This window comes from Parasteatoda tepidariorum, chromosome 8 (assembly GCF_043381705.1).
Source record: "Parasteatoda tepidariorum isolate YZ-2023 chromosome 8, CAS_Ptep_4.0, whole genome shotgun sequence".
In the NCBI taxonomy this organism is placed as follows: Eukaryota; Metazoa; Arthropoda; class Arachnida; order Araneae; family Theridiidae; genus Parasteatoda; species Parasteatoda tepidariorum.
In genome coordinates this window covers 35,695,722-35,722,787 of record NC_092211.1, presented here as the reverse complement: position 1 = coordinate 35,722,787, position 27,066 = coordinate 35,695,722, and the positions used below count along the sequence as shown (strand labels likewise).

The following is a 27,066-nucleotide window of genomic DNA, read 5'->3' as shown; positions in this document are numbered from 1 at the left end:
AAGTAGTTTGTGCATGCTCAGTGTGCATAAGAAAAGAATCAAAGATGACTCAGAATTCCTTGAAAAAGTTACAAACAGATTTGGACAGCAAACAAGGCAATTACAATTCTTGTTTGATTAAACAATTTTTTAAATGTTATGTATCAATAATTACTTATTTGTTTTTGAATAAAAAAATTTTATAGCAAAATTGTTTTTCTTTATCTTTTTAATTGTTTAAAAAAAAGCCAGGGTGGTGCAAGTGCACCTCTCCCCCTGCCGGCGCCCTTGCCTTTATGTCAAATTATAGTTGACAGCTAAATTTTAACATATTTCCAATAGAAAATATGAATGCATAATTTCTATTAAGTACTTATTCTTTTATAGAAAAATTTTAGAATTAATTATACTCTGGTAAAAAAAAATTTAGCACTTGTGAAAAGCCTATCCATACACTTAGGATCTAATTAAAAACATTTATTTACTTAGTTCTTATTACATCAATTTAATTTTGTGAATGAAAAAAGAAACAATTGAATTACTTAACAGTAATTCAACTGTTTCTTATAATAAGACAAATGGTCCCAATGAGGTGACCAATTGTATACAATAGAAAAAAAAAGTTTTTCATTACTTAATATTAAATTACAAAATAATCTATATGTTTTGTTTCTCATACTTAACAGATATCTAGTTACTTGTTTTTCTAAGAAGGGAGATACCGACTGTGCACATCAATTTTGAAACATTAATATTAAAGAGCACTTCTTATGAAGTTTATAAGTTTTAAAATTTCAAAAACAAAGCACATTTTTTTTCTTTCGATCATCACTTATTTTTTCTGGATACAATTAAAAAGAATATTTCAATTAATCACAAGTTCACTTTTAACAAAAAATATTTAGTTTTTTGATTCCACATAAAGCTATCTTGAAACATTCTAACAATAATGGTGATATTAAGTTGACTTTTTAAAATTCTCATGAAATAGTGTTCTAGGTAGTATTCTTTCATCCGCTTAAAATTTGAAAAAAAATTCTCATTTAAATTCTTTTTTAATTTTTGATCTCTAAACACATAATTTGTCTTAACTCTTAGCAATGCTGCAAACTCAATGCAGTTTAACTCTTAACAATGCTGTAAAATCGATTTTCAAAAGGCATATTGTTTTTCTGATGTGCGTGTTTTGATTGGATTGAAATAAATAAAAAGAGAAAACAAGTGCATCTAATAACATTTAATGGTATCCTGAGAAGATAACCAGGCCACAGACATGAAGATAGCTATGCTAACACTTGGCCTCATATTCTCATAGAATGAAAATCCAACAGTATCCTCTACAGGTGGTCCAGTTTTTCTGTACATCCAACAAAAATAAATTTACTTCTCATTCACAAAAATATAACCATCTTCATATAAACAACAACCTTGTGCGCCAGCAAACAAGTTCAACAAATACTGTTAGCTAGATTTTCACACATTACAATAGACAGAGCTTCAATTAGCTAAATCACACTTCACACCTGCAAATTATAGGGATACCAATCACTAGCAATTTACATATATTTTACACACTATTACAAGAAATATTTTATCTTAATTAGTCTGCAAATTTTTTTTCTGGAAACAGAATTTAACAAAAAGCTTCATACTTAATTGCTTGATAGATGTTTAAATACAAATAAAAATAAACCAAATAAGTTTAAATATCTATTAACAGACTACTACTCTAAGAACTTTAAGATTGTGTTCGACATTAGTTTAGTGTCTGCATAATATTACATACCAATAATTATTTATAGAAAAAAAAAACATATCAAATAAAAAAAAATTATCTTATCTTTCATTAGTCTAAATACCATGTAAAAATTTGATAAACATTATTTAAATTACCTATAACATAAAATTATTAGTTTCCTAGATCAAAATATTCCTAATAGGTTTGTATATCCTATGTTTATAATTTAATCATATGAAAGAAATGTTAAATTATATGAATTTAACACAAAATTATTAGTTTCAAATAATGCCGAGAGAAACTAGGGATAAGAGAAATTTCAAGTTGACAACTAAATTATTTTGTCTACAAACTCGACGTATATAAATTAATTTCATAAAAATGTACTTGTATTCTCACTTAGGAGAAATGAGAGAGCGCTTATCTATCTTGCTCCTTACGTTGGTTCAACATCGGTAAGTCATACATGCCTCGTGATGAAAAAAGCTTATTAAAACAAATAATTTTACAACTAAGCAGTTCATATGTAAAAAAAATTACAACATCTAAAAGCTCCTCAGTAAAAAAAGCATTAAAAAATACTCTAAGTATAAGAGGACTAAAGCAAATTCTTTAATTGTGATCAAAAATTATTAAAACACTTAAAAAAATCAATAAGCTAAGCTGTTATTAAAATAATAACATTCAGTACCTTGATTTAGAAAAATAAACTTTACTGTTCCTGGATTTTATAATAATATTTATAATTAATGCTACATGTGATTGGCAACCCTGGACTTTTCAACACAATTGGCATTCCTGCCACTTTCAAATCTTTTTGAGCTCAACATAATCTTCAATCTAATAATATTTTACAGATTTACACAGACAAACAGTGGTATTTAATTTATTCACAAATGGACAGACTCCATATTCATACCTTAGCAGGTGTATCACACAATATGGCAATCTTAAACACAGCATCAAGAGTGTTTTTAAGCTCGTTGTGAAATCCAGCACATCCATTTTCAATATTATTAGTAGCATCATTCGTATGAATATATGACTCTTTACAAAGAATGTTGTTCTAGAGTAGCAATATCTTAAATTTCTGAAAAAATGTTTTAACTTTCAAAAAAAAAAAAAAAATGCAGCCNAAAAAAAAAAAAAAAAAAAAAAAAAAAAAAAAAAAATGCAGCCTCATACTGAGAATATATAAAAGATAACAGCATAGCTGCCAACATGAAGAGAAAAAAAAAACATTAGGAAATGATAATATTTTGTCCAACAATTATTCTACAATACAAAAAATATTTCAGATGTAGGGAATTTCAGGGATCATTTATAATCAATTAAGAGAAATAATATACGAAGTCTATTACAATAATCAAAAATTTGAATGAGCTTAAATGATTTTTTTTATTAAGCTCATTACATTTTCAAATTCACAATTTTGAAAAGTAAAATACAAATTCTTAAAGGAGGATTGGAGTGAACAAATATAAAAGGATTCGCAGTACATGTGTACCCTTAAATCCATGTTAAGGTGATGAGGAGTGATTACTTCATAACTTGGTAGGCTGAAATACCTTATCGTTTTACAGCAGATCTTGTCCAAGCTACTGGCCATTGTGCCTCAGTGCACTGATAGTTAAATATGGCTAAAGAATGATGAAGCACCAATGAACTTCATCCAGGATGTCAGGAATTACTTGGATGCTACTAATCGACTAACCAGTGGGTCAGTCTAGATAGACCCATTACTTAGCCCCCACGATCATCAGACCTGTTCAGTAGAGCCTTTTGAAATGTATGCTCTATTATTCTCCCTGTGGGCTCTGAAGTCATCACATTGGCTATTACAGCAGGAAATGTGCAAGACATTGCTGGTGTTTTTGCTAATGTACACCATTCTATGCTGCAGCAAGGTATGTCACATGTATTATGGTTGTATACTCTTACAAGCATTTGCAGTGACATTTTGATTTAGTTAAAGACTTATTAGCTTTGTTTATAGATGCTTGTTAAGATTTGTTGTTGTCTTTTTCCTTTTATTGGTTTTTTTTTTACTCACTAGAACATTCACACAGTGTTTCCGGACACACATTCTACTGAAAATTCTTTTACATTCCTCCTCTTTAATCATTATGCCAGATTTTTTCTCAGTATATTAAATTCCTTTTAAATATTTCCAACATAAACATTAAACATTCCTGAATAACTAGAAATATGGAAAACATTAAAGCTGAAGTTATGAAGAGAAGTTTCAAACTTGATGTATATATATATAAAAGAGTCTTCATTTATTATATAAGTAATATTATTTGTTTATTTCTCTAGTAAAATAAATGGAGTAAAAAAATAAATTATAAATTTATCTGTATCTTTTTTGGAAATTTTCCCCACTTAAGAGTAATTTTTAAAACTATATAAAAACCAGGAGAAATTGGCAAAATCCAGCACTCTACAGGATTTTCAAGGTGAGTTGGCAGCTATGGAACAGTTAAAAAAATTAACCACTTGAAATAAATTTATTAAACCAACCAAAACTTAATAAAAATAAATAACAAAACAACAAAATATAACTGTACAAAAAAAGCAAGATATATACTTCTTTCACTATGTATTAATTTCTGTTTTTCTTTAAAAAAAATATATATATAAAGAAATGATAATATAAATATAAAAGAACCGGGAAAAACACTTCAGAAACTGTGTTTCAATTCACTCAACAACTCGCCATTTTTCTAGACAGATTACATATGTACACAAATTATTTTACATAACTATAGGAAAAATGGCACAATGGTATAATGCTTGCAACATGAAAAATAAGTAAATGCACAATAAAATAGATAACACAAAATAGTACACGTAAGGAATAGAAGTTTGGTTAATTGAATGCACAATTGAAACAACTATGTGCAAGTTACATATTGATACTCAAAATGTGCAATAAGACTAGATAAAGCATTACATATAATAAATGTTTTAATACACACAGATGAAACAGTAAAATTAAATGATTTAAAACATTAACACAGAATATACAAAGCAGATAACTTCATGAGGTGAACTCTAAAAAGACTGACATCACTTTGAATCATTTGTTTTACTACCTTAAAAAGTTAGGTTATTAAACAAAAAGAAAAGAAAACTCAAATGTTATTTACAAGGTGCTAATAACAAAAGAAAATAAATGCTTGGTGATATAATCAGTAGGGATGGGCAATTTAATTACAATTAGTAAAAGAATAGATTATTATACACATTTATTTTCAAAAATGTTTGGACAAATTAATAAATTTCATAATTAACCAATCGTTTAGTTTTATTCAGTCGATGGAAATATAAATTTTACGATTAATCAATATTTCATTTTTATCAAGCCCATTGTTTAGTATTAGGGCAACCTCCGGTTTATATTTGGAGTAGAAAAATAGAGACCAATAGGGTTTCTTTTTTTGTTTAGTAACAGTCCAAAATAACTTATGTGTATGTCAGGTAAAGATTAAAATTAGTGGTGGCCATTCTACCCTTTACCATTTTAAGTATTCTGAACCAGGTTAAAGGCTCAATAGAGAATTATAGATAGCTCTCTAAAAAGTAGTCCCTCAAGGATCGAACAGGCAAACTTTTAGGTGCAAAGCTCCGAATCAAAGCACCATAGCTAAGTTGTTGACATGCCAACAGCGAATAACTCCAAGTCTAAACATAGCAAGCAGTAACAAACACACTATGTAATCAAATCAAAGAACCGCTACAGAACCAGCAGATCTAGACTCGTTGGACCAAGGACCAACCTCCAAATGTAAAGCATGTGGTCCCCAAATAGCAACTAATTACAAAAATAGAACTATCAGAAACACCAAATTGAAGCATTTTAAATAAGTTAAATGAAAACAAAAAGTTTAAATTACTGTCATTTTGAAAAAATTAAAAGACTTAATTCCAACGAAACGAAAGGAATTAGTCGGTTAACTATAGTTAAAGAGTGGTAGATCTACTATGTTAAGTTTAAATATATATTTACATGAAAACTTCATTATGAGTGCCAGAACTATTTTAAACCATTGAGCTCAAAACTGTCCGGGATCAGATTGAGTCTCCTTTCTGCTTGCTACTCGGTTTGAGAATAACTTTTTAAACTGTAAAAGACTTAATATCCTGAATAAGTTCAACACAATATTGCCTTTTAAAGTAAAAATATTTAATTATGCTTTTTTATTGTACAAAAATGCTGATTCAAGCTTGTTGGCTAAAAATATATGTTACATAAACTTTTATAACAATGATTTTATTATTAAACCACCATTTTTGTACCACTGTTTATTTTAAGAAAAATGTGCATTATGTAAATTTCAGGTTTCTAGCTCCACATGTGTTTATAAAAATAGAAACTGAATTTTATATAATTAACTTGATAAAGTTATTCACTAATATTAAAAATAATATATAAACGGATATTAATCCAGTCATATATTTAACTACTTAACAGATGAAATTTATTGTTTATTTGCCCATCCCTAAGAACTAAAATGATTCAGTAGAATAACAGCAGCATTTGCCTTTGACTGTTGAAATACTCTAAATATCTACACTCAAATATTTGTACATTTTATTAGTAAGCAGTTGCATAGTTAGATTATATGACATAGTAGTAAGTGCGAAAAACTTCACGGTCTATTGCTCAGGAAAACACATTAAATGCATTATGTCTGGTTGAAATCCTTAAAGAAAATTTAAGACTGACAAAGCTTAACTACTGGATTCTTTTTGGCTTTAATACTGATATGGAGTTAGCAACAATATCAATTAGAAAAGCATTATTACTAACTGTTAAGATAGCATTAAAAGCTGCAATTTATACTGCAATATTATAAACTTGCTGAAATAATTTTTTATTAGCTCTTCATTAACAATAATAAGGAAGAATGAGCTTAAGCAGTTAGTAAAACATTAATTATTAGTAATTTTTTTATCTTTAAAAAAATCTGATACTTTAACATTTTTTAAAACAAAAATTGGATTGAAAAAACAGTATTAATGAAGAAAAAAACTGAAAGGCAAATATTTTTCTATACTGGATCAAAACTTTGTATCAAAGATCACCATTTTAAATATTTGCTAAGAAATATTTTACTAAAACAATCCTAAAGTGAAAAAAAGGTTAAACATAAGAGTTGACTTGGCTAGGCATTATAACAGCAATAAACATATTCATATCAAACAATTAATGGAAAACCTGAGATTTTAACAAGATAAACTAACAAAGAAAGCTTAAAATAAACTTGCTTTCTAAATCAGCAACTACATATGTCTGACTTTTATATTTCAAGTAATAAATGTATCAATTTGTTACAAAGATAATACACATGTAAAGCAATATCAATTAAAAACTAGGACTGCTGATCAATAATAAATTGAAATGTAAAATAAAAAAAAACATAAGTAAATAAAAGTAATAACAAAATAAAGATATTTTAAAACAATTTAAATTGTAAACATAAGAGTTTATTTTACAAATCGAATAGTCAGGTGACTACACACTGAGTTAGAGGTGTAGTAAGATTTATATTTATTTACTTTTTCTTTATTTTGCAGACACTCTTTCTTATTTATTTACAAATAATTTACTGCCAATATGAGTAAAAGTGATTTACAACAGGTTAAAACTAAAACTTGAAATGTTTTGTGATTTTCCTAAAAAAAGTTTTTTTTTTTATTATAACAGTTATCAAATAGGATTTATAAGTTGTAAATCAAATCAGTACAATTTTCCTTTTTATATATATAGTTTAATAACAATCACATGTACAATATAAGTAAAAAAATAATAAAAGATTCAAAAAAGATTTCATCAAATTTTTTTTCGTTAAAATTTATAAGTTCCACAGTGAGAACCACAGACATTTAAATGAAATTGTGGCTTCATTTTTTTTTCTTTAGCAACAAGATATTTTTCTTACTGCAAAGAAAACACAAAATATACTTCTACAAAAGTTTTGTTATTTAAAATAAATATATTAACTACACAATATATTTAACTTGATATTAAATATATTAACTACACAATATTTTTAGAATACTTGAACTAATCTAAAACTAGCATTTAAGACATTTATGGTACTTTAATAGTGCATTTAGAAAATAAATAGGCTAATAAATTTTGAATATTTTTTTTTTATCAGATCTCTAACACACTTCTTCCAGAAATAAAATATTTCACAATACTTGCCTAACTAAAAGAATTTTTATCAGCAAAAAAAAGAATTAAATTGATAATTTTCTTTAAAATATTGAACTATAAAAAAACATTTAAAAAAATCATTCATAATAAAACAAATAAAGTAATAAAAGCAAATTTAAAAATAGTGCCTATAAAAAAAAAGATGCAAATAATTTTTTCTTTTTAAAAGTTTAAAAAATTCAACGTATAGATACTTTTAAAATAGAATTAATAATTATTAAAGGAATATAACTTATAAAAACTAAACTTATTCGCATAAAGCTAAAATAATTTTTCATAAACTAAATGTATGGCATTATTACAAAGTTATTAAAAAAAAGTACATCATGATCTGATTATTTTAATAACGTCTCGTTAGATATTACCAATACAATAGATGATACAACTTGCAATAAAATACTGGCTTGGTTAAAATTTTTACTAATTTTCAGTTTTTTTACTGTATTTTTAAAAAATTAATTTTTTAAGTATGTTTACTTAATAGATTTTGTAAAACAAAATAAAAAGATAAAAAAAATTTAAAATTTTATAATGTAAATCAAGCATAAAAAGATAATACCAATCAAAACTTTTGAATTTTATAGCGGAAAAAAACTGTAAATATTTATAACTTTCATACTACTGACACTACACAATTTATTTGTATTATTATAAGAAATTCTTCAATAAAAAATAATATTAAAAAAAATTAAGAATGAAAAGTAAGAAATAAAAGCATGATTGACAAAAATTATATTTAACGTGTATATCATTAATAAAGTTTTGAATGTTCATTTGAATAGTTAAAATGTAAATATATATATACTTAATAAACTTACTGACATTTAATAGTTTGCAATAAGAGTCAAGGCTATTTCAATCATTATTTTAATCAAATAGCTAAATGAGAAACTAAACCTTAAAGTTTAGTATCTTGAATCAGAAGTAATAAATACAAATATTTAACTTATATTTATAACTAAACTTCAAAATGTTTTAGAAGTTTTATTATTATAATTTAATAATAATCTTAATTTATACTAAAGAAAATTAATTCCTAGATTTTAGTGAGCAAAAATTATTAAATTTCTTACTAATTTAGGGTACTTTTAAAGTGACAGTATAAAAAATATAAAGATAAACAACTATATTTCGTAAACAGCAACTTGAAAAAAAAACAATAAAAGAGCAATCGACATTCATTACTGATAAATTTCTAAAAAGTACAAAAAGTTTCCGTGGAAGCAATTTTAATAATTAAAATTAATAATTTAAATATATATTAATAAAATTTAAGAAATCTGAAATAAGTTTAAAATATGCAAATTACAAAAGAGAAAAGATGTAACATAAAAATGCAGGGATAAGCGCATAGCCTACATGATGGACTTTTTACAATGTTTAAATTATTTAAACATTTTTAAATTACAATTGTCATTTATAAATAAATCTACTAACTAAATTAATGCATATAATTCCAGTCAATGTCTTACGTTTAAGCTTTTTTTCAGTGTTAAGTTTATACTTAATGTTTATTTAAAAAATTATCATTTAAATTTTTTTTATTCAAGCAAGTAATAAAGCGGTTAAATAACTATTTTGAAAAGAATTCTTCTTCTGAAACTTTTTTAATTTTAAGGAATTTTCAAACATATACAAAAACCAGGAGAATTTCTGATTACACCAGTAGACCAGGAAGAACTTATAAAATCCAGTAGTCTACTGGAAAATCCAATAGAGTTGACCACTATGCTTATTCTATTGATTAGAATCGCAACATATTTCCGTCATCCTCGATTCCAGTAAAAATTTTCAAAAGTGATTTATACAAAACTAAAGCCTATGAGCACAAATATCAGATCTAAAAAGTTAAAAATTTTAGAGCACATGAATTTTATATAAATTAATGGTTTGCACGGTAATGGGGAAAAAATTTCAAACTACAAAAATCTTTTTAAATGCAAAATACAAGGTAAGCTATTTTTGTTAACAAAGAGTAAAATAAATAAAACAATTTATAAATGCATATTAACATTTGTAAAACAAGTAGATGAAATTCAGCTAAATAACACTAAATTTATAAATCTCAGATAAATTTTTCTCATAAATAAGTACATTAACAAAGAATGACTGAAAATGATCAGAAGAAACAGCAAACTTAACTAAGATATTTTCAATAGAAAACAGCATATGATTTAAAAGAAGTAAAAATAATTATAGAAATCACTGGGTTAAAAATTGTTAATCTTTTTACAAATAATTAAGCTTTTTAAGAAACACACTAAATCAGAATTATAAGACTTAAATCTCAGCTAAACAATTGTTTGACAGAAAATATGCTTCAAACCTCAACTAAACATTTTCTTCTCTTTTTTATACTTCTTTCCCAATTTTTTAACAATAAAAAAAATATATTTGAAAAACAACAAAAATAAATTAGAAACTCACCAGGTGCAAAATTAAAAAATTTAGCATCGGTATACTTTCAAAAAGCGTTTTCTAACAATTTCATAATATTAAAGATGATATATATATATACACCTACTTAAAATAAAAAATTTCATTTCTTAAAAAAAAAAAAAAAATCATAAGTCTTAAGAAAATTAGTAATTGGAAAATATGTACCAAAATATATTACACACTATTTTCATTAGCAAATGCTTTATGAAATTAAATTTTGACAACAACAAAAAAAATTTATTGCTTCAAATTATATAATAATACTGATTTTATGATCTGAAGTCATCAAAAATAAATAATGATAGGTTATTTTTTAAACCTAATCATATTAATTATATTTCTTTTAAGAGTAAAACTTCGTAAAGTGAAACATACTACTTTAAATTCAGGAACGACTCCCTGAAGGTTCATATTAACCTTTAACATTTTTTATTTAAGTGAAGGACTTTTGCCAAGGAAAATAAAAATGACCACAGTCAGCCTTAAACTGCAGAATATATATCTTGTTGAACAGAATGTCTGTACTTTAAGATGAATATATAACTTAAATATATATATAATTTCACAATTTTTTTTAAAAAAAAAAGGCCAAGTTGGCAAGATTTTTACAAATAGATGAAAATTGTTAAAATCATTGAAGAACTCAGAACTGTTTAAGTACAAACAATGCAGTTTTGTAGCAACTCTTCTTTGAATATCAAAAAATCGAATGACATATCATTTTCACAAAGCTGTAGATATTCTTCATATTGTACCATATTCATAATTAGCATATAAGTGGCTGATTAAAGTTGGATATAACTTGTAACTGATCAAAACTCATAACGGTCAGTAAAAAAAAACTTTTTTTTGCTTAAAAGCTTTATTTTATATGACAACAGAATCTTCAAAGAACATCATCAAAATAATAACAGAAGTGTGAAGATTCTATAACGAACCCCAATGAGTGTTAAAGGTTAAAAACTTAATAATGTTCACTTAAAAAAAAAAAAACGCTAAGGAAAACTCAAGTAAAAAGAATAAAATTAATAGAAGCATATTTTTTATCTATTTTTGTTATAAAAAATCCAGATTTTTCAGTGCTACCTTACAGCTTAGAAAAGTAATAGTGAAACAACCAGTTTAATATGTTGTTATTAGTATTTAAATAAACACTAAAATATGAAGCAAAAAACACATATTAACAATGTACAAACAAGATTCAAATATATAACACAACAATCAACACTAAAATGTACAGTTATAGACTTTTAACATATTAAAATTTTTTATCCAATGTTAAACTAACAACATTGCCAACATATACTAAAATATTTTAATTTGCTTAGACTAAGAACAAGGCAAATATTTATAGAATTGTCAATAAAACAAGTAATACTTTTATCAACAAAGCTAGTTTTGATCTTTAAATATACATTTTACAAGAAAAGTATGAATAGTTATTATATTATATACATAACCTTTTTTAGTCTTCTTTAAAACTCAACTTCTTTATCCCTTTTTTACAATACTCAAAATATGAAGAAGGAAGAAGTCTGACAATGAGTGATATACACATGCAAAATCACAGTTGCGACTACTTCTTCCGTCGCCTTCAGTAAGTATCACACTTGGACAAGGCGGCCTGACTATGGCCCATCACTCTCTTCTGCTCCTTTTCGTTGTGCGGCCCCCAGCTCCAAACTCAAATTCATTAGCCTGGCGACCTCTCTTGACCACCTGTACTTGAGATTGTGCTGTTAACTGTAACTGGATTGCAGATGTATTTAATTTTTCAGCCAGAAGCAGATCTTTCAGTCTTTTCATTTTCTGACTTGTTAGTGTAACACAGGCAGAATCATTGATTTTTTCATCGACCTAAAAAGACATGCACATATTTTGACGGAATTTCTAAATGCGTAAAAAATATTTAGTTTGATTCCGATTTTTTTTTAAACATATATATTTGTCAAAGGTAACATTTTTCTGACAGCTAAAGAAAGAAATATAAAAGAATTTCTTAAAATTACAAATAAAAATAACCAAGCAGATCTTTCAGTCTTTTCATTATCTGACTTGTTAATGTAACACAGGCAGAATCATTGATTTTTTTTTTCATCGACCTAAAAACATGTACATTTTTAGACGGAATTATTGAATGCGTAAAAAATATTTAGTTAAAACATATATATTTGTCAAAAGTAAAATTTTTTCCTGACAGCTAAAGAAAGAAATATAAAAGAATTTCTTGAAATTATAAAAGAAAATAAACAAATCTTTAACATAATTTAATATTTTTGTATAGGATCCAACCAAAACTTTTATAGAATCCAATCAAAATCTTCTGTTATAAATTCATTTGATATGCTCGTCTAAAATAAAAATTTGTTCATATTAAGGATAAAACAATTATTTACTTGATAATAATACTGAATTTTAACATAGCATAATTTTACTTAAAAACCAATAAAAGTAGAAAGCAATTCATTGATTAAAAAAATAAACTTTTTCACAATAGATAATCAAGATTGGTATGTTTTCAAAAAAGCATTTAAAATAGAAATTATCAATATATGAATTTTAGAAAATTAATGCAATCACCTTCATAAAAACATTTACATGTTTCATGTAGCTGTAATTAATTTTAACTATGTTTATCGCCCTGAGAAGAAAAAACGGATCTTTCTGTTTTAAGAAAAATGGTGTATTGGCATGAAAATCATGTACAAACTAACTTCTTTATATGCTTAACTTTAGGTTTTGCTTGTGCACATTGATGTGGTATGGTCCATTTTCAGCAGATTGAACACACATTGATGCAATAATTACATTAGTTGTTCTAGTGGATTAACACTCCTAATATTATTAAAAATATATAAAATATGCAAAAACTGATAAAATTTATAAGCATTTTCAATTTTCAAAATTTTTATTTTTCAGGAATAAACTTATGCATATATAAATCAAAAAATAAATTAGTAAAACCAATATTAAATGTTAGAACAAAATATAACATACTTTAAACTAAAAGGGTTTGAAAATTATATTATTTGGCATGTTAAAATTCTAATCGCGCATGCAATCTTCATTTTTACTATTCTTCAAATTAAGTATATAGGGCAGATAAGGATAAATTACTGAAACCTAAATACTGCAAAATACAATTTCTCAACCCATAAATTTTGATTAAATATTAGAATGCCTTTAAGGGTGAATACAAAGGGAGGCCAAAGTAGAGAGAAGAAAAACCAATTATTATTGATTTTAATTACGTAAGTAATAATTTATATTTTATTATAATAGTTTATTATTTTTTATTACTCTAGCAGTGCTTATTTTTATTTATAAAAGAAATTTGCCAATAGCTCTGAAAATAATTAATATAAAAACTAAAATGGCAATGTAAACACAGAAACAAGAGTAAGATTGTTTTTATAATATCATTTTTAAAGCTTTGTTTTAAAGTAACATATTGAAGGATTTAATGATAATACTGAACACTTGCTGATAATTAACAATTCTGATAATAATTCCTTGTTAATAACAATGGTCAGGATTAAGACGATTAACACCATCAAGGCCTTATATGTCTTTGTTAATAATACCTAATACTGCTTTGTCAATATTATTTATTACTTTAGGGCGAGCGCAAGAGCTTTTGCTTTCCTCAATGAAATAGATATCCCACAAAAACAAATTGAAAGAAATGTTATATTCCACAAGAACAAATTGTTAAGATAAGGCGTTCTACATTCTAATTCCTCGTAAATCTATCACTCCTTATCTCCTGTTCTGCTGACCAGGCGAGTGGCCATCTCGCCATTCAAGCCCACGTCCTCTAGCGTCTACCGTGTAAAAGGGGGCGACCACAAACAATTTGTAGCTTACAAATTATCAATTTGATTTTGTGGGATATCTATTTCATTGAGGAAAGCAAAAGCTTCTAGCGCTCAGCCTTAGATTCATACTTAAAATTAATGTGTTCATGTAGATAGAATGTTACTCGTGTGTAGAATTAAGTGTGCAAACGAAAGGCCCAAGACCTACAGTGCCCATTCCAGTTGTCTTGACCTTAGGCTCTGGGGTGCAGGAACAGATGTTTTGTTCGGGTGGTCAGTCAAATAGTGTACAAGATTTGAAGTAGATATGTTGTAAATTTCGACAGATTAATAATATATACATTTGTATATTTTCATTAATGTGCATCATTAAGAAACATTTTTTTTGTGAATCATTGGTTGCTGTGGAATAAAATGTAAAAGTTATATTCGAGCATAGACTTCATAGATTAAAATCTCCAGCAGATTTTGGAAAACATCATGACGGACACTTAAAAAATTTTGAGGTTTCCTAAGCTCTGATACTTAATAGTGTCAGAACAAATAAAATTAAAAAAAGAAAAAACAGGTTAGGTACTTTTGCAAAAACTATTTAAATAAATTCTGCTTACATTAACCTCATGAAATATGAAACCCTTTTAAAACATTATATTAAAAAAATTTATCTTAAAAAATATATACATTGCAATATTCGTTTATGTTCGTTCATTATTAGAAAAGTATTTATAATATTTTTAACTTCTGATGATACTAGAACTAGAATGACTAAATAATTATATCAGGTTTAAACGACAATAATGATTTTAAAACAAAACGAAAAGGTCAATACTAAAAATTTATAAAGTAACTTTGAACTAAAAATATATATACCTCAGAAAAAGCTGTACATGAATCTATATCCAATCCTGCATCAACAGTAGTGAGATCAGGTACAGGAGTTCCATTAGACTTATTGTTATCAATTGCTTCTGTTGTCGAAGATGCACTTGACGATCGGGATGAGAATGGCTCCCCTGACCCTAATAAATATTCAGGATTCAAAATATTATCACCACAAGCAGCTGCCAGAGCCATAATATTAGGATGAGGCTCTTCATCCGAATTTATTTGTGTCTCTAATGTTAGTAAAAATTCATTTTCTTGGCCTACAGTAGACCCTTTTCTCTTACCTCTTCCTCCTTTATCTTTGTCAGGTGTGTAATTCCTTCCTTTAGAGGGCAGCTTGTTCAATTTTTCTTCTGAAGAACCATTCAAAGAATTCTTTTTTTTACCTTTATTCACAGGTTTATCAGACTCAGTTTTGTCATTTTCAATAACTTTTACCTCGTCATCATCTTCAACTTTAGTTTCAGGAACCGTAATACCCACCATAGAACGCACATTTCCAGGAAATTTAGATATAGTAGAAACTAAAGGCTTTGCCCAACCAATGTGAAGCACTGGCGTAGAGGAACCTTCTTCCCACTCGCAAAGTCCATCGTAAAACCTCAGTAAATGTGCGAAACATTCAGGATCTTGTAAGAGAGGAATATCAGCCCGACCCGATGGTTCACAACCGTTAGAACTAACGACTTTTACAATATGTGGAATCAACTCATTAGCTATTTCCAAAAATTCTTTGTAAATTTCTTCATCTTCTCGACCATAATTATACCTACAAAAAGATTCATTATTTTTTTGGGAGTCGACAGTTGTATGTTAAAAATGTTTTTTAATCACTACCAGTTAAAATGGGGGTACTGATTTGTTATGCATTAGCACAGTTTTTTTCTTCTTTCTAACATCAACGACTAACTGTCAATGTGGAATTTTTTTTTATAATGTTATAAGCGACATTAAGCAGCCGACCTAATTTTGGGTTTATGACAACCAATGTTCAACTCTGTAGCCTTGTAATTTTGAACCAATCCAGAAGACAAGGAAACTCCTGGATCAGTACCCCCAGAGGTATGATTTGTTACGGGAACATGGTAGACTTTGAGACTCAACAGATTTAACGTGCATCGGTCACCATTTACTACACAAGGAAACTTCGACTATCGGGGTTCGAACCCACGACTTATTGGACATGGGCCCAGTGCCCTATGAACCAAGCTGTCTCGGGCCCCCAATGTGAAGTTTGAATTGTACTTGCATTCACAAATAAGTTTGATGATCAGGAGACAGTGAAGAGAAAGGCTTTCTGGAATAAATTTGCCCAAAAAACCTGTACTGATGTATTTTTAAGGTAAAACAATTGTATGTTTTTTTTCCTTCCAATATATCTACACTGCCTGAACTAAGAAGACTCGAATAATTTTTTAAGCACTGTGCAGATATACTTGTTTCACAAGTAAGTAACTTCAATGTGCTTATTATCACATCTTTTTTATATACCTGTTTAGCATCATTAAATGATAGTTTTGTAGATATATATTGCTATATTTTTATAAAATTTGCAGCACACAAGCAACAAAATTGTTGCCTGGGAGATAACATTCAATATAGATCTGCAGCCTATTTATTTATGAAATGCATGTTTTGTGTTGTTAATAAATTATTTTAATTCAAGCGAACTTTGAAATAAAGTTGGAATAGTTGATTCTGTTTTCCACATGTGGCGAAAGTAGCGCCAATAAAAACGCTCAAGAGTTGAGAAAAAGAAACCACCAAACAAGTGCAGGGACATAACAAATCAGTTTTGGAATGGGAGACATTTATTTAACATTGATAAGTACTCATACCTGCCAACTTTCAGTCTTTCCAAGAATGGATTTACCAAGTAAGTGAAAGTTACAGAAAAACAATCTTACAAAAAAATATATGGAAATTTTGATCGAGTTGGATTCTGCTATCTTGCAGACTATTATCATATTTTTTGTAAGTATTTATACGTAGTGGTGGTCAAACTCCTTTACAATTATTATTATAATTCAAAAAGTTTAACATAATAACTTGAGTTTCGCTACTACTTAAAATATGAAAATAAAATCACCCGGGGCAAACCTAGAAGAGTTGGCAGTTATGGGTACTCTAAATCACAATTGCATAAAATTATTTTATTATCTTTTAAAAATTATTATTTCCTGAAAATTCAGATATACAATATGTAAGTTAAACTGAACAGCTTTTATTTTTGTATAAATGGGTTAATTAGTGTGATGCATATATTTGTCATAATAAATAATTACATTTAATTCTATAACATATTATAATGTTCATCTTACTGAGCAAAACTGTGTAAACATTTTATTCCTAATTTATTTATAAAAACATATGTTTGGTATAAATATTTTTTTAAAAAAAAATCCCATGTAGAATTTGAAAAATTCTAAAAAGATACCATATTAACGATATGAATCTATCAAAATTTCTTATTTTGACAATTATCTCCTTTTGCATTTTTAAAAAAGCATCTAAATTAAATTTAGCAGTGGTTTTTGTCACTTATACTAAAGGTAAAATATTTTTTTAACCAATATACAGAAATATTTCTTATAAACAAATTTTTTTTCCTTCAATTTCTAGTTAACATCATTCAAAATAAAGAAAGTAAAAATAATAAAATAAAAAATAATTGAAAGAATAAAATTCTATCCTTGAAATTCTATATTTATATAAATAGAAATCAGTTTATTAATATAGTATAAATGTTTATCTATGCTATAGTATTATTACAAAATTAACATTTTTTTTTATAGATGGAATAAAATGTTTCGATACTTGTAATATGTAAGAGCAATCATATTTTAAAAAATAAATAAGTATTTTTAATAATAAATAGTCATATAATAAATGAGTCATCTGCATATAATGCATGTTCCAGTGATATAAATGTCACAAACTGAATCTCTAGGATATTTTACTTTAATTATGTGATGTAGCAAACATTACATAAATTAACTTCAAAATTTTACGCAACTAAATTACTCACACAGTAATAATCTCCAAAATATTTTAAAACCAAACCTTTGAAATTATTTTTATAAAAAAGGCATAGTAAATTATCAATAGTTGAGACTAAGTTTAACAAAATACCAACACAGAACACCTTTTCATACATTAATGTAAAATATATTTAATAGTAAAATATTTTAAATACATTTTAGATGGTTGTACCACGAGATAAAAAACAAAAAGAGTCATAGAAACAAAATTCAAGAGTTTTGATAAAGTAAGGTTTTAAGCTACAATAGAATTAAGGGGGGAAAAAACATACTTCCTGATGACATCAGCAGCATTTGCCCATGCTTCTAAAGCTCCTTTATACCGTCCATTTCGATAAAGGTAGCCACCCATATATGTGTATGGATATACATGCATATTACAATAAAAGCTTTGAGCAGCTAAAATAGATTCTCTAAACAAATCAATAGGTGGTGGACGGCCAGGACTAGGATTTATTTCTTCCAGATCACCTAGGTTTCCAAGAGCCATTGGATATGTTTTAAGATGATTTAAATCATATAGTAACCATAAGAGTTGCTATAATAAAACATTTAAAATTAGAAAATAAAACAGCAAATTTCTAATTACAGTGAAAAGACTTTGAAAAAAAAATTAAAGCTAAGCTATACAAAATTATAAACAATGGGAAAAGTTTAATATAAATATGATTATAATTCTAAAACTTCCTGAGATTCAGGCTCTAAATATTGGTAGAAAATGCAATTTTTATTTAGAAATACCCTAGAAAGAAGTAAGCTTATCAAGAAGATAATTTTTTTAAATAAATTTCAATTAGGTAAACGTATTTATAATTTAAATTATTTTTAATTACTACATAAAAAATTTTTAAATTTTAATTTTCAGCATAATTTACAGATAGTAAGAAACTTTAAAGTGCATTTTTTCATTTTATGGGTCTTGAAATAAAATCCACTAGATAATAATTCAATCAAATAATAAGATTTTTATATGTCATAAGACTAGTCATAAGATTACTTGAATTTCTAACCCTTCTTATAATTTTTTACAACAACTAAAAACTCTGACCAACGAGAGTAAAGCCAATTATATTTTTACATATGCAATCAGTTTACAAAGGCATACAAATAAACAAAAAAATTCAGATTATTATTTTGAAGTGATAAAATTATATTAAATGTTGTTCAATGTATTAAACACTGAGTTTCAGGTATTATACTCATACTAAAATTAAAAAAAGACATAAAATGATTCAATAGTATTATAAAGTTATAAGCCCATACCACACTTACTACCCATACCTGAGCTTTTAAATAATTGTTAATGCCATACTGTTTCTCAAAATATTTTATCAATTCAAATTCCACATTGAAATCAAAACTCAATAAAAATATTCTTAAAAACTAATGTTATAGAAATTGTGTCAGTCTACAAGAAATAAACTTTGTATTTTCTTAACTCACAACTTTGAAATAGGTTTCGAGAGAACATATGATATATCAGGGTTTGACCAAAAATAAAAAAAAAATTTAAAACAGGAATCCAAAAATTTTATATCTAAAACTTTATTTAGCCTATTAAGAGGGAAATAAACTTGTTCAATATGCTCGATAAGTTGATAGGCAAAGTGCAACTTTTAAATCTCGAGAATAAGAAATGCAGTGTTAGGATTTAAAATCGTATGGTTATTAATCATGATGTTTGATCTTTAATTACATGAATATTAATTGAAATGTGCTGATTTAAAATGCACGAATATACATCACAATGTTAATTTTTGAACTGTGTGAATTTGAAACACTATTATGACTTAAATCACATCAATACAAATCACAATTTTAAAATTGCACTAAATTAAACTAGTTTTATTTGTAAATCACACAACTATGAAACGTGAGGTTTGATTTTTAAATCACTTTAATATGAATCGTTATGTTTGATTTTAAAATCATGTGAGTAGGGATCACAATTTAATTTCAAAAACGTGTGAATCGCGACTTGCAAACTTTAATTTGAATAAATAAAAACCACAATGTTTGATATTAAAATCACATGAAATATGCTATTTGTAATATGCAATGTGCTATTGAGGACTATGAGATCACATGTGCAAGAAAACGAGATAGATAAAAGAATTACAAGAAAGAACTTGAAAAGATCAAATTTTACATGACAATATACAGGTATAGCATTGCGTAGAATTTTCAGAGTTTCCCAGTTTCGATTTCATTAGACATTTTTTTCAATTTTGGGAAATATATGTCTAAAAAAAAAAAATTCTACATTTTACATGTTGTGTATTTTGCAGACTTTGTTGCAGAGTTTATTATACCAGTTATTATGAATTGCTTACCTTTAAAAATAGAAATAGATGAGATCATTTTATTTTACACTATTAAATGTTAAAAAAAAAAATTTTTTTTAATAATTCAAATTTTTTAGAAAAAATACAAATTTAAAAAAAAAAAAAAACTAAAATGCAAAAGGGAAAAAATTATATCAATGTCGAGTAAATCAAATGAAAAACTAAATGCCCAGGCGACAATAGGCATGCTTGAACACGCCCTTTGTGAAGTTTCCATATTTGTACATTCCTGGTGGCTATCGGCTTTACCTCATCTGATGTTAGTAAAAATGATTTGCAATTCAGTGTTAAGAAGGGGGAACTTTTTTGCAAGACAGAAAAATCGAATCATATGCATTCTTTTTACAGATATCTATTGTTCTGAAGAAAAAAATTTAAAAAAAAGCCGAATTCAAATTCTTTTAAATAAAACCAAAAAAGTAGAAGAAAAAACTCAACCCTAATGAAGGAACTGTAAAAATTTAATATCTTACTCTAATTTTATCACATAAAAATTACAAAGTATACAAACCTGCTGAAGACATGCAACCTCAATGCTATCAGATACTGCATTAATAGAAGGATTTATTCCAGAAACTAGAGCTGCAACTTCCATTCGGCGAGTACATTTGACTGGATAACCATTTAAATAAAGCCATGATTTTTCAGTAACACCAAGCCCAACAGGTTGACCTCTTTTATCTTCATTGCCTTTACCTATGATATTGAGAATGGGAAAAAAATTACAAATCATAATAAATGAAAAACTAAAAGAATTGCAATTCAAATAAAAAATTTAAGTTATACTAATACCCTCAGGATATTAAAAAGGGTATGGAGACTGATACCTTGGAAATAAAGGATTAAAAGACTAAGACTAAGAAGAAGCAGAGTTATAAAACATCATGAATTAAAAGAAAATAATAAATAAAAACTGTGATTAATATTTTTACAACATAACAGTACATGCATAACAGATTGTGAAATTAAAAAACTAAGCAAAGTATCAGGTATCTAAAAAATGACATTTGAAACATCAATTTGAGAAGAAAAAACAGGAGGTAGAGAAGTATAGTTAGCTGCGTTATGTTTAAGAAACGAGATATTTCTATAAAAAAAAAATTAGTTTAGCTAAAGTTTATCAACTAAGACTATTGCTTATTAAAAAGCTGCATAACAATATTTTTTACAACATGTTGGGGCATTCCCATTGAAACATTGGTTACTTCGAAAACATTTCATTATATTTTGACAAAATTTGAAACTACTTTTAAGACTTGATAATAAAATCTGGCTACTTATTCAGAATGCAACAAATCCTTGTTAATTTTTTGGACAACTGGAGTATACAATTAATTGGATTGACATTTCATTACCATGCCAAGTAACCTCTGCAGTCTCTTCAGATTCTTTTCCATAAGTGACCCATGCATGATCTTCAGACAATGCTAAATGAACATCCTTAAAACCCAAAACTTGAAATGCAGCTACAACTGCAAATGCTACTCCAAAACAATCCAACTTATTACCTGAAAATAATAATAGCTTCTGTTAAAAATACTTCTACCAAAGAAAGATATGACAAAATAGCTTTTAATTCTTTAAGAAAAATTGCTTATTGTATATAATTTTTAAGCTGATGATATCTAACTTCAACACACCTACCAATCTCAGAAGCCCGAGATTTATTGGGACCATATCATATAAGCAAAACAGTTATAAAAACTTTAAAATAAATCAATTCACGCACACTTTAAATTTACATAAATAACTTTTTCACCCTTAAAAATTACAAAATAATAAATAAGTCTATTTTATAAAAACAAATTAAGTGACTGATTTAGCATTTTAAAAAAACATTAGATAAAAATTTTCTGTGAATTTTTCAAGTTTGCTTCCTTATTTAAGAGTAGCAAGAAACTAGATTTGTTCTCTTTTCCTAAAACTTATAAAAACACAGCAAAACAATCAGTAAACAACTCGGAATAAGAAAAAGACAACTGAAATATTATTAGAGTTAGCTATTTTCGCAAGAATTAAGACATCACTAGAATTAAGACAAAAAAAAAAAAAAAAAAANAAAAAAAAAAAAAAAAAAAAAAAACATCGATTATAAGTTTTGCAAAAAGCAATGATACATTCTATCTTCATTTATTAGACATTTTGAAATATTGAAATAAAGATTTGAAATAGAACCAGATGGACAGGGCACCTAGTCCAGAACGAACAGCATCAAGGGTTTTTAATACAACCCGATTCCAACAAAAGACCACGAGGAATTTGTCTTTATAAAACTTAAGATCAACCCCGTCCCCTTTTTTTGTTTACAATATTACAAAATGATTCTTAAATTTAAAATCTATTTTAGATATAAATAAAGGTATATTTTGTGTAATTCCATATCAACCAAAAAGATTTTTTATTAGGTCAACAAGTCAAATTTAAATTATTTTTGGCATGTTAAATAAACCAGCATCTGACGTGAAAAAAACAAGTGTCAACTTTCATGCAGTTTAAATTTTTAAACAGCTATAACTTGAAAACTAATTGACTTAGAGTAATAAGAGTATAATAGTAATAAGTGTACAAAATTTAAAAAAGTATTCTTATGGGATAATACAAAAAAAATATTTTCTAGTCCAATAATGACAAATTATGCAGCAAAAACACATTATGAATTATTTTATTTTAAGGGGGATATTTCTGTACCGTGATCTGTCATCCACCATAATCACAATTTTTTTTAAAACGAAATAAAAAAACAAGTAGATATTGTCCCAGGAGTTATACCCTTCAAATTGATCTCCTACTACCATGTTTTGTTCCTAGTGTCTCGTAAGCTGCAGCCTGGAAGCTGCCAAGACTTGGCAATTATTATGCCGCAGATTATGATACGGAAATCTTAGAATTTTGAAAGCAATTTCTGAGAAAAATTAGCATTTCTGTTGATGTTTAACAGGAAATAATTAATTTTGTTCCTAATGATCCCCATAGAATACCCTCCTGAAATTAGGCACACACTTTAATAAAATAAAAGTTAAACTATAATTGAAAAAAAATTTAAAAATTTTATTAACATTTAATTGATTTTATTTTTTTATAATTATTTTTTTAATAATTTAGCCATGTTATAAATTTCATAGTATGACATTCATAGGCTTTCACGTTATATAGTTTTAGAGGGAAAACTATTAATCTATGAAACAATTAATAAGTAAAGGTCAAGAACTTTAAAAGTGGATAAAATAAATCATTTTTAAAGCCAAAAGGAGAAAAAATAATCTTTCATAATATCCATATCGTCATATTTGCACATTAATATAGTAAATTTTTTATGACTTACATTATTTCAATTATATAATTTTATTTTACAGCAATTTGCACATTCATTGAAAACAAAACAAAAAATTATAAACAAAAGAAATATATGACATTCAAATATAATGAAAATTTTTTTCACTAATAGATATGCTAATTGAAGTTGTATTTTCTTACAACATACACTCATTTATTATTTCAATTAATTGAAAAATTACTTTATTTTCATAGTTACATCTTAGTTTCATCAGGCAGAAAAAAATACATTCAATGCAATGAATTTTAAACAAAAACAATGTAAAGCAAAACAACAAATCAGAAATAGAAATATTGTGTTTAATAAAAAAGACAAGAGAAAATTAACAAAAGTGATATTTGAACTAAAAGTTAAAAAAACTAAACCATGTATGTACTAGATAATTCGAAAAGGTTGAACAGCATTCACATATTTCTTTTAAGAAAGATGCAACAAATACACTGTTTGCAATACTGAAATCAAGAACTTGATTCTAATTTAGTTTAAACCATTCAAATACTTGATTTTTAATAATAATCAGTTTAGTAGATGGCAAAACAATGTTTGTTTACATTTTTGACCAACCTGTCAAAGGCTTCTACTATCCAGACATACATATATACCTTATTGGAGCTTTAATATCACATAATAAATTAATTAATATGCATTTTATGCGTTTTTAAGGAATAAATAACAATTTTAAAAACCAACTAATAATAAGTTAACATAAATATGTATATACATAAACTACATTATTTTGCCGGCATTTGACACACACGTGATTTGTATGTTTGAAGTAACATGAGCTGACAAATAGAATAATATTCAGTTCCTTATAAACAAGATAACATTTATGTTTACATTTGAATCAAACATATGTGTTACCTGTTAAATAACTATATAGTGATTGAAGATGAGCACGGTCTTTATAATAACTTCTAGTTAAAGATCCCCATATAATATCTGATACTTTCTTAACTAAATCTCGAGTAGCGAACCGGGTACTTTTATATTGTGTCAAATCAACAGACCCCTTAATTTGACATTTGAACTTTTCATATAGTGCTTCTATAGTAGATAAATCAACCGTCGGAAAGAGAGGTTCAAGGGCATTTTCTACGTCACAATTTAGTGGCAAAGTTCTGTTACAGGTAAACATATTTTCTAAGTATCCGGCCACAATTGAAAGTAATGCTAAATTCGGCTCATCACTGTTTTGAATTTGCTGTCTAAAAAGTTGAATAACATCTTTCATGTTTTGTAATGGAAATTGACGTTTCACGCAATCATTTAAACACGCCATCTTTGATTTTGTAAATTTATCTTCAATATGCGCAGTTAAATAACAAGACTTAAAATTTTAACTGTAGCCACTAGTTTGTTACATTTTCATTGCGTAATAATTATTCAACCAATGACAACTCATTGGGAAAAAAAAAAAAAAACTAAAAAAAAAGAAAACATTTAAACAAAATCCATTTCAGATTTTTTTATAACTTAAAAATTATTCTACGAAGTTGAAAGCATCTATGCAAAGTATAATATTATGTATAAATATGGCAAAGCGCAGAAGTGATTGCAGCTAAGCAAAAAATTAATCACAAAATGACGCATCGTACAAATTTTTCTTATTATGTACATTGATACTATCGTAGTTTGTAGCTATCTGCCTTAAATTCTCATGGTACTATTTTCTCTTTCAGTTTCTTGGAGGTATTAACGTCAGTTATTACTGGGATGAGCAAAACCTCTCTCCCAGACCCAGTCTTCAAGTATGGTTGGATTCAAATGGACCTGCGGTGTTCCAAACATTTTCATCATGTACTTTTTATTTTATAATTGGCGTTCAACAACTGATCCAATTCTGAGTTTACGAATATCAATGTTCCCCTCCGTGGCCTTGTAATTTTGAACCCAATCTAGAAGACCAGGCATTTTGACAAACTAGCTTTCGTGAAGGACTTTTTGATGGAACTCACCCACGTATGCTGTGTTGTATGAAAGGGAAAGCCACGAGCACCTCTCACGGTAAGCCCAGTGGCAAGAGGATTCTAACGTATGATCGATCTACCACTGAGGATATCTTATGTTAGCACTGTGGTCGGTATGAGCCCGGAGCAGAATTCTTATTGATCAGCCAACATTGGGACTCGAACCTGGTTTACCTGACTGGGTGGAGAGTGCTTTATCTCCAGGGCCGCTGTGACTCTTCATCATGTACTTACAATAAGTAACAAAATGCATAACTAGAATGCGGCGAAGCCTCAAAACCGTTTCGTTTGTAATGAAAATAGTTGCCTCATAATTACCTTATTTTAAGGTGATCTCCGAAGTCTGGTACGAGGTTCCACCAACTTAACGAGCTCTGCTCTTCGCGTATGCTTGAGAAACGAAGAAACCTCTTCCCACACTTCAGAACTAGTTTTGCTACAAAATTAAAAGTTTACTAGTTGCCATAATCCACATTTGATGGAATAAAATATACCTTTTTTTTAATTTCTTTTTTCAAACGCATGATTACTCTTTTGACCTTGGCGAACAAAGAACACGGGGCGCGCTCAAAAGAGCAGAAAATCAGGGTCATGAATCGTGGTTGCCGGGAGAAAAGTGTTGCACCAAGCAGACTCCTCAATTCTGCTTTTAACATGTAAAGTCTATGGCGGGCTTATCGTACTTTGAATCGATTTTTCCTGTTCAAGAATCGGAGTGATCAATTAAAAAAAATACTAATAATTTTTTCAATCTTTTCTATCCACGAAAATGTAGGTTAATTTTTTTTATCTTTATTACTGTTTGTAATATTGCCTTTGAAACACAAGTCACTTTCTACCTTTGAGTAAGGGAGGAAGGCAACTTCCACCCCCAAGTTCACTAATCTTCTCGGTGGGAGGTCTTGCTCCCTTTTGAAAATCTTTTTCTCTCTCTGTCCTTCTGAAGAACTGATATGGGGAACGCTTTAAAAACCGATAGCTTTCTTTTTAGTTATAAGCTTGTAATTTATTATGAAAATTATATTTGCTGATAATTCGTTCATTCTATATACATTTTATTTATTTAGTAGTAATAATTTTCTTGTTTTTATTCATTTTGAGAATGGAATTTATTTTTTAAATACATTATTCCCCTTTTTTTAAACTTTGTTTCTTGTTTTTTAAAGATGTTTCAGAATTAAAAAAATTAGCTGCTGAATAAAGTGAGATTAATTAAAATCGAATAAATGACGTAAAGATCTTCCAATATACTATAAAGCATCACAAAACTGCAGTTTTCCTTTTTTTT

At 27.2% G+C, this 27,066-nt stretch overlaps 1 protein-coding gene across 2 annotated transcripts; it reads right to left on the bottom strand.

The window, feature by feature from the left end:
* Window positions 1-10,284: 10,284 nt before the first annotated feature.
* On the bottom strand, window positions 10,285-25,178 carry LOC107455990 (menin 1). Of its 2 annotated transcripts, XM_016073746.4 has the most exons (7): window positions 24,673-25,178; window positions 21,830-21,982; window positions 20,986-21,170; window positions 18,402-18,667; window positions 15,373-15,857; window positions 15,074-15,222; window positions 10,285-12,242 (listed from the first exon to the last, which is right to left on the bottom strand). In XM_016073746.4, the coding sequence occupies exons 1-7, from the start codon at window positions 25,088-25,090 to the stop codon at window positions 12,024-12,026; spliced, it is 1,875 nt and encodes a 624-aa protein (XP_015929232.1). In that variant the 5' UTR covers window positions 25,091-25,178; the 3' UTR covers window positions 10,285-12,023. The 2 variants fall into 2 exon arrangements, with proteins under 2 accessions (XP_015929232.1, XP_015929231.1); XM_016073745.4 differs by having other exon boundaries at window positions 15,074-15,857.
* Window positions 25,179-27,066: the final 1,888 nt, after the last annotated feature.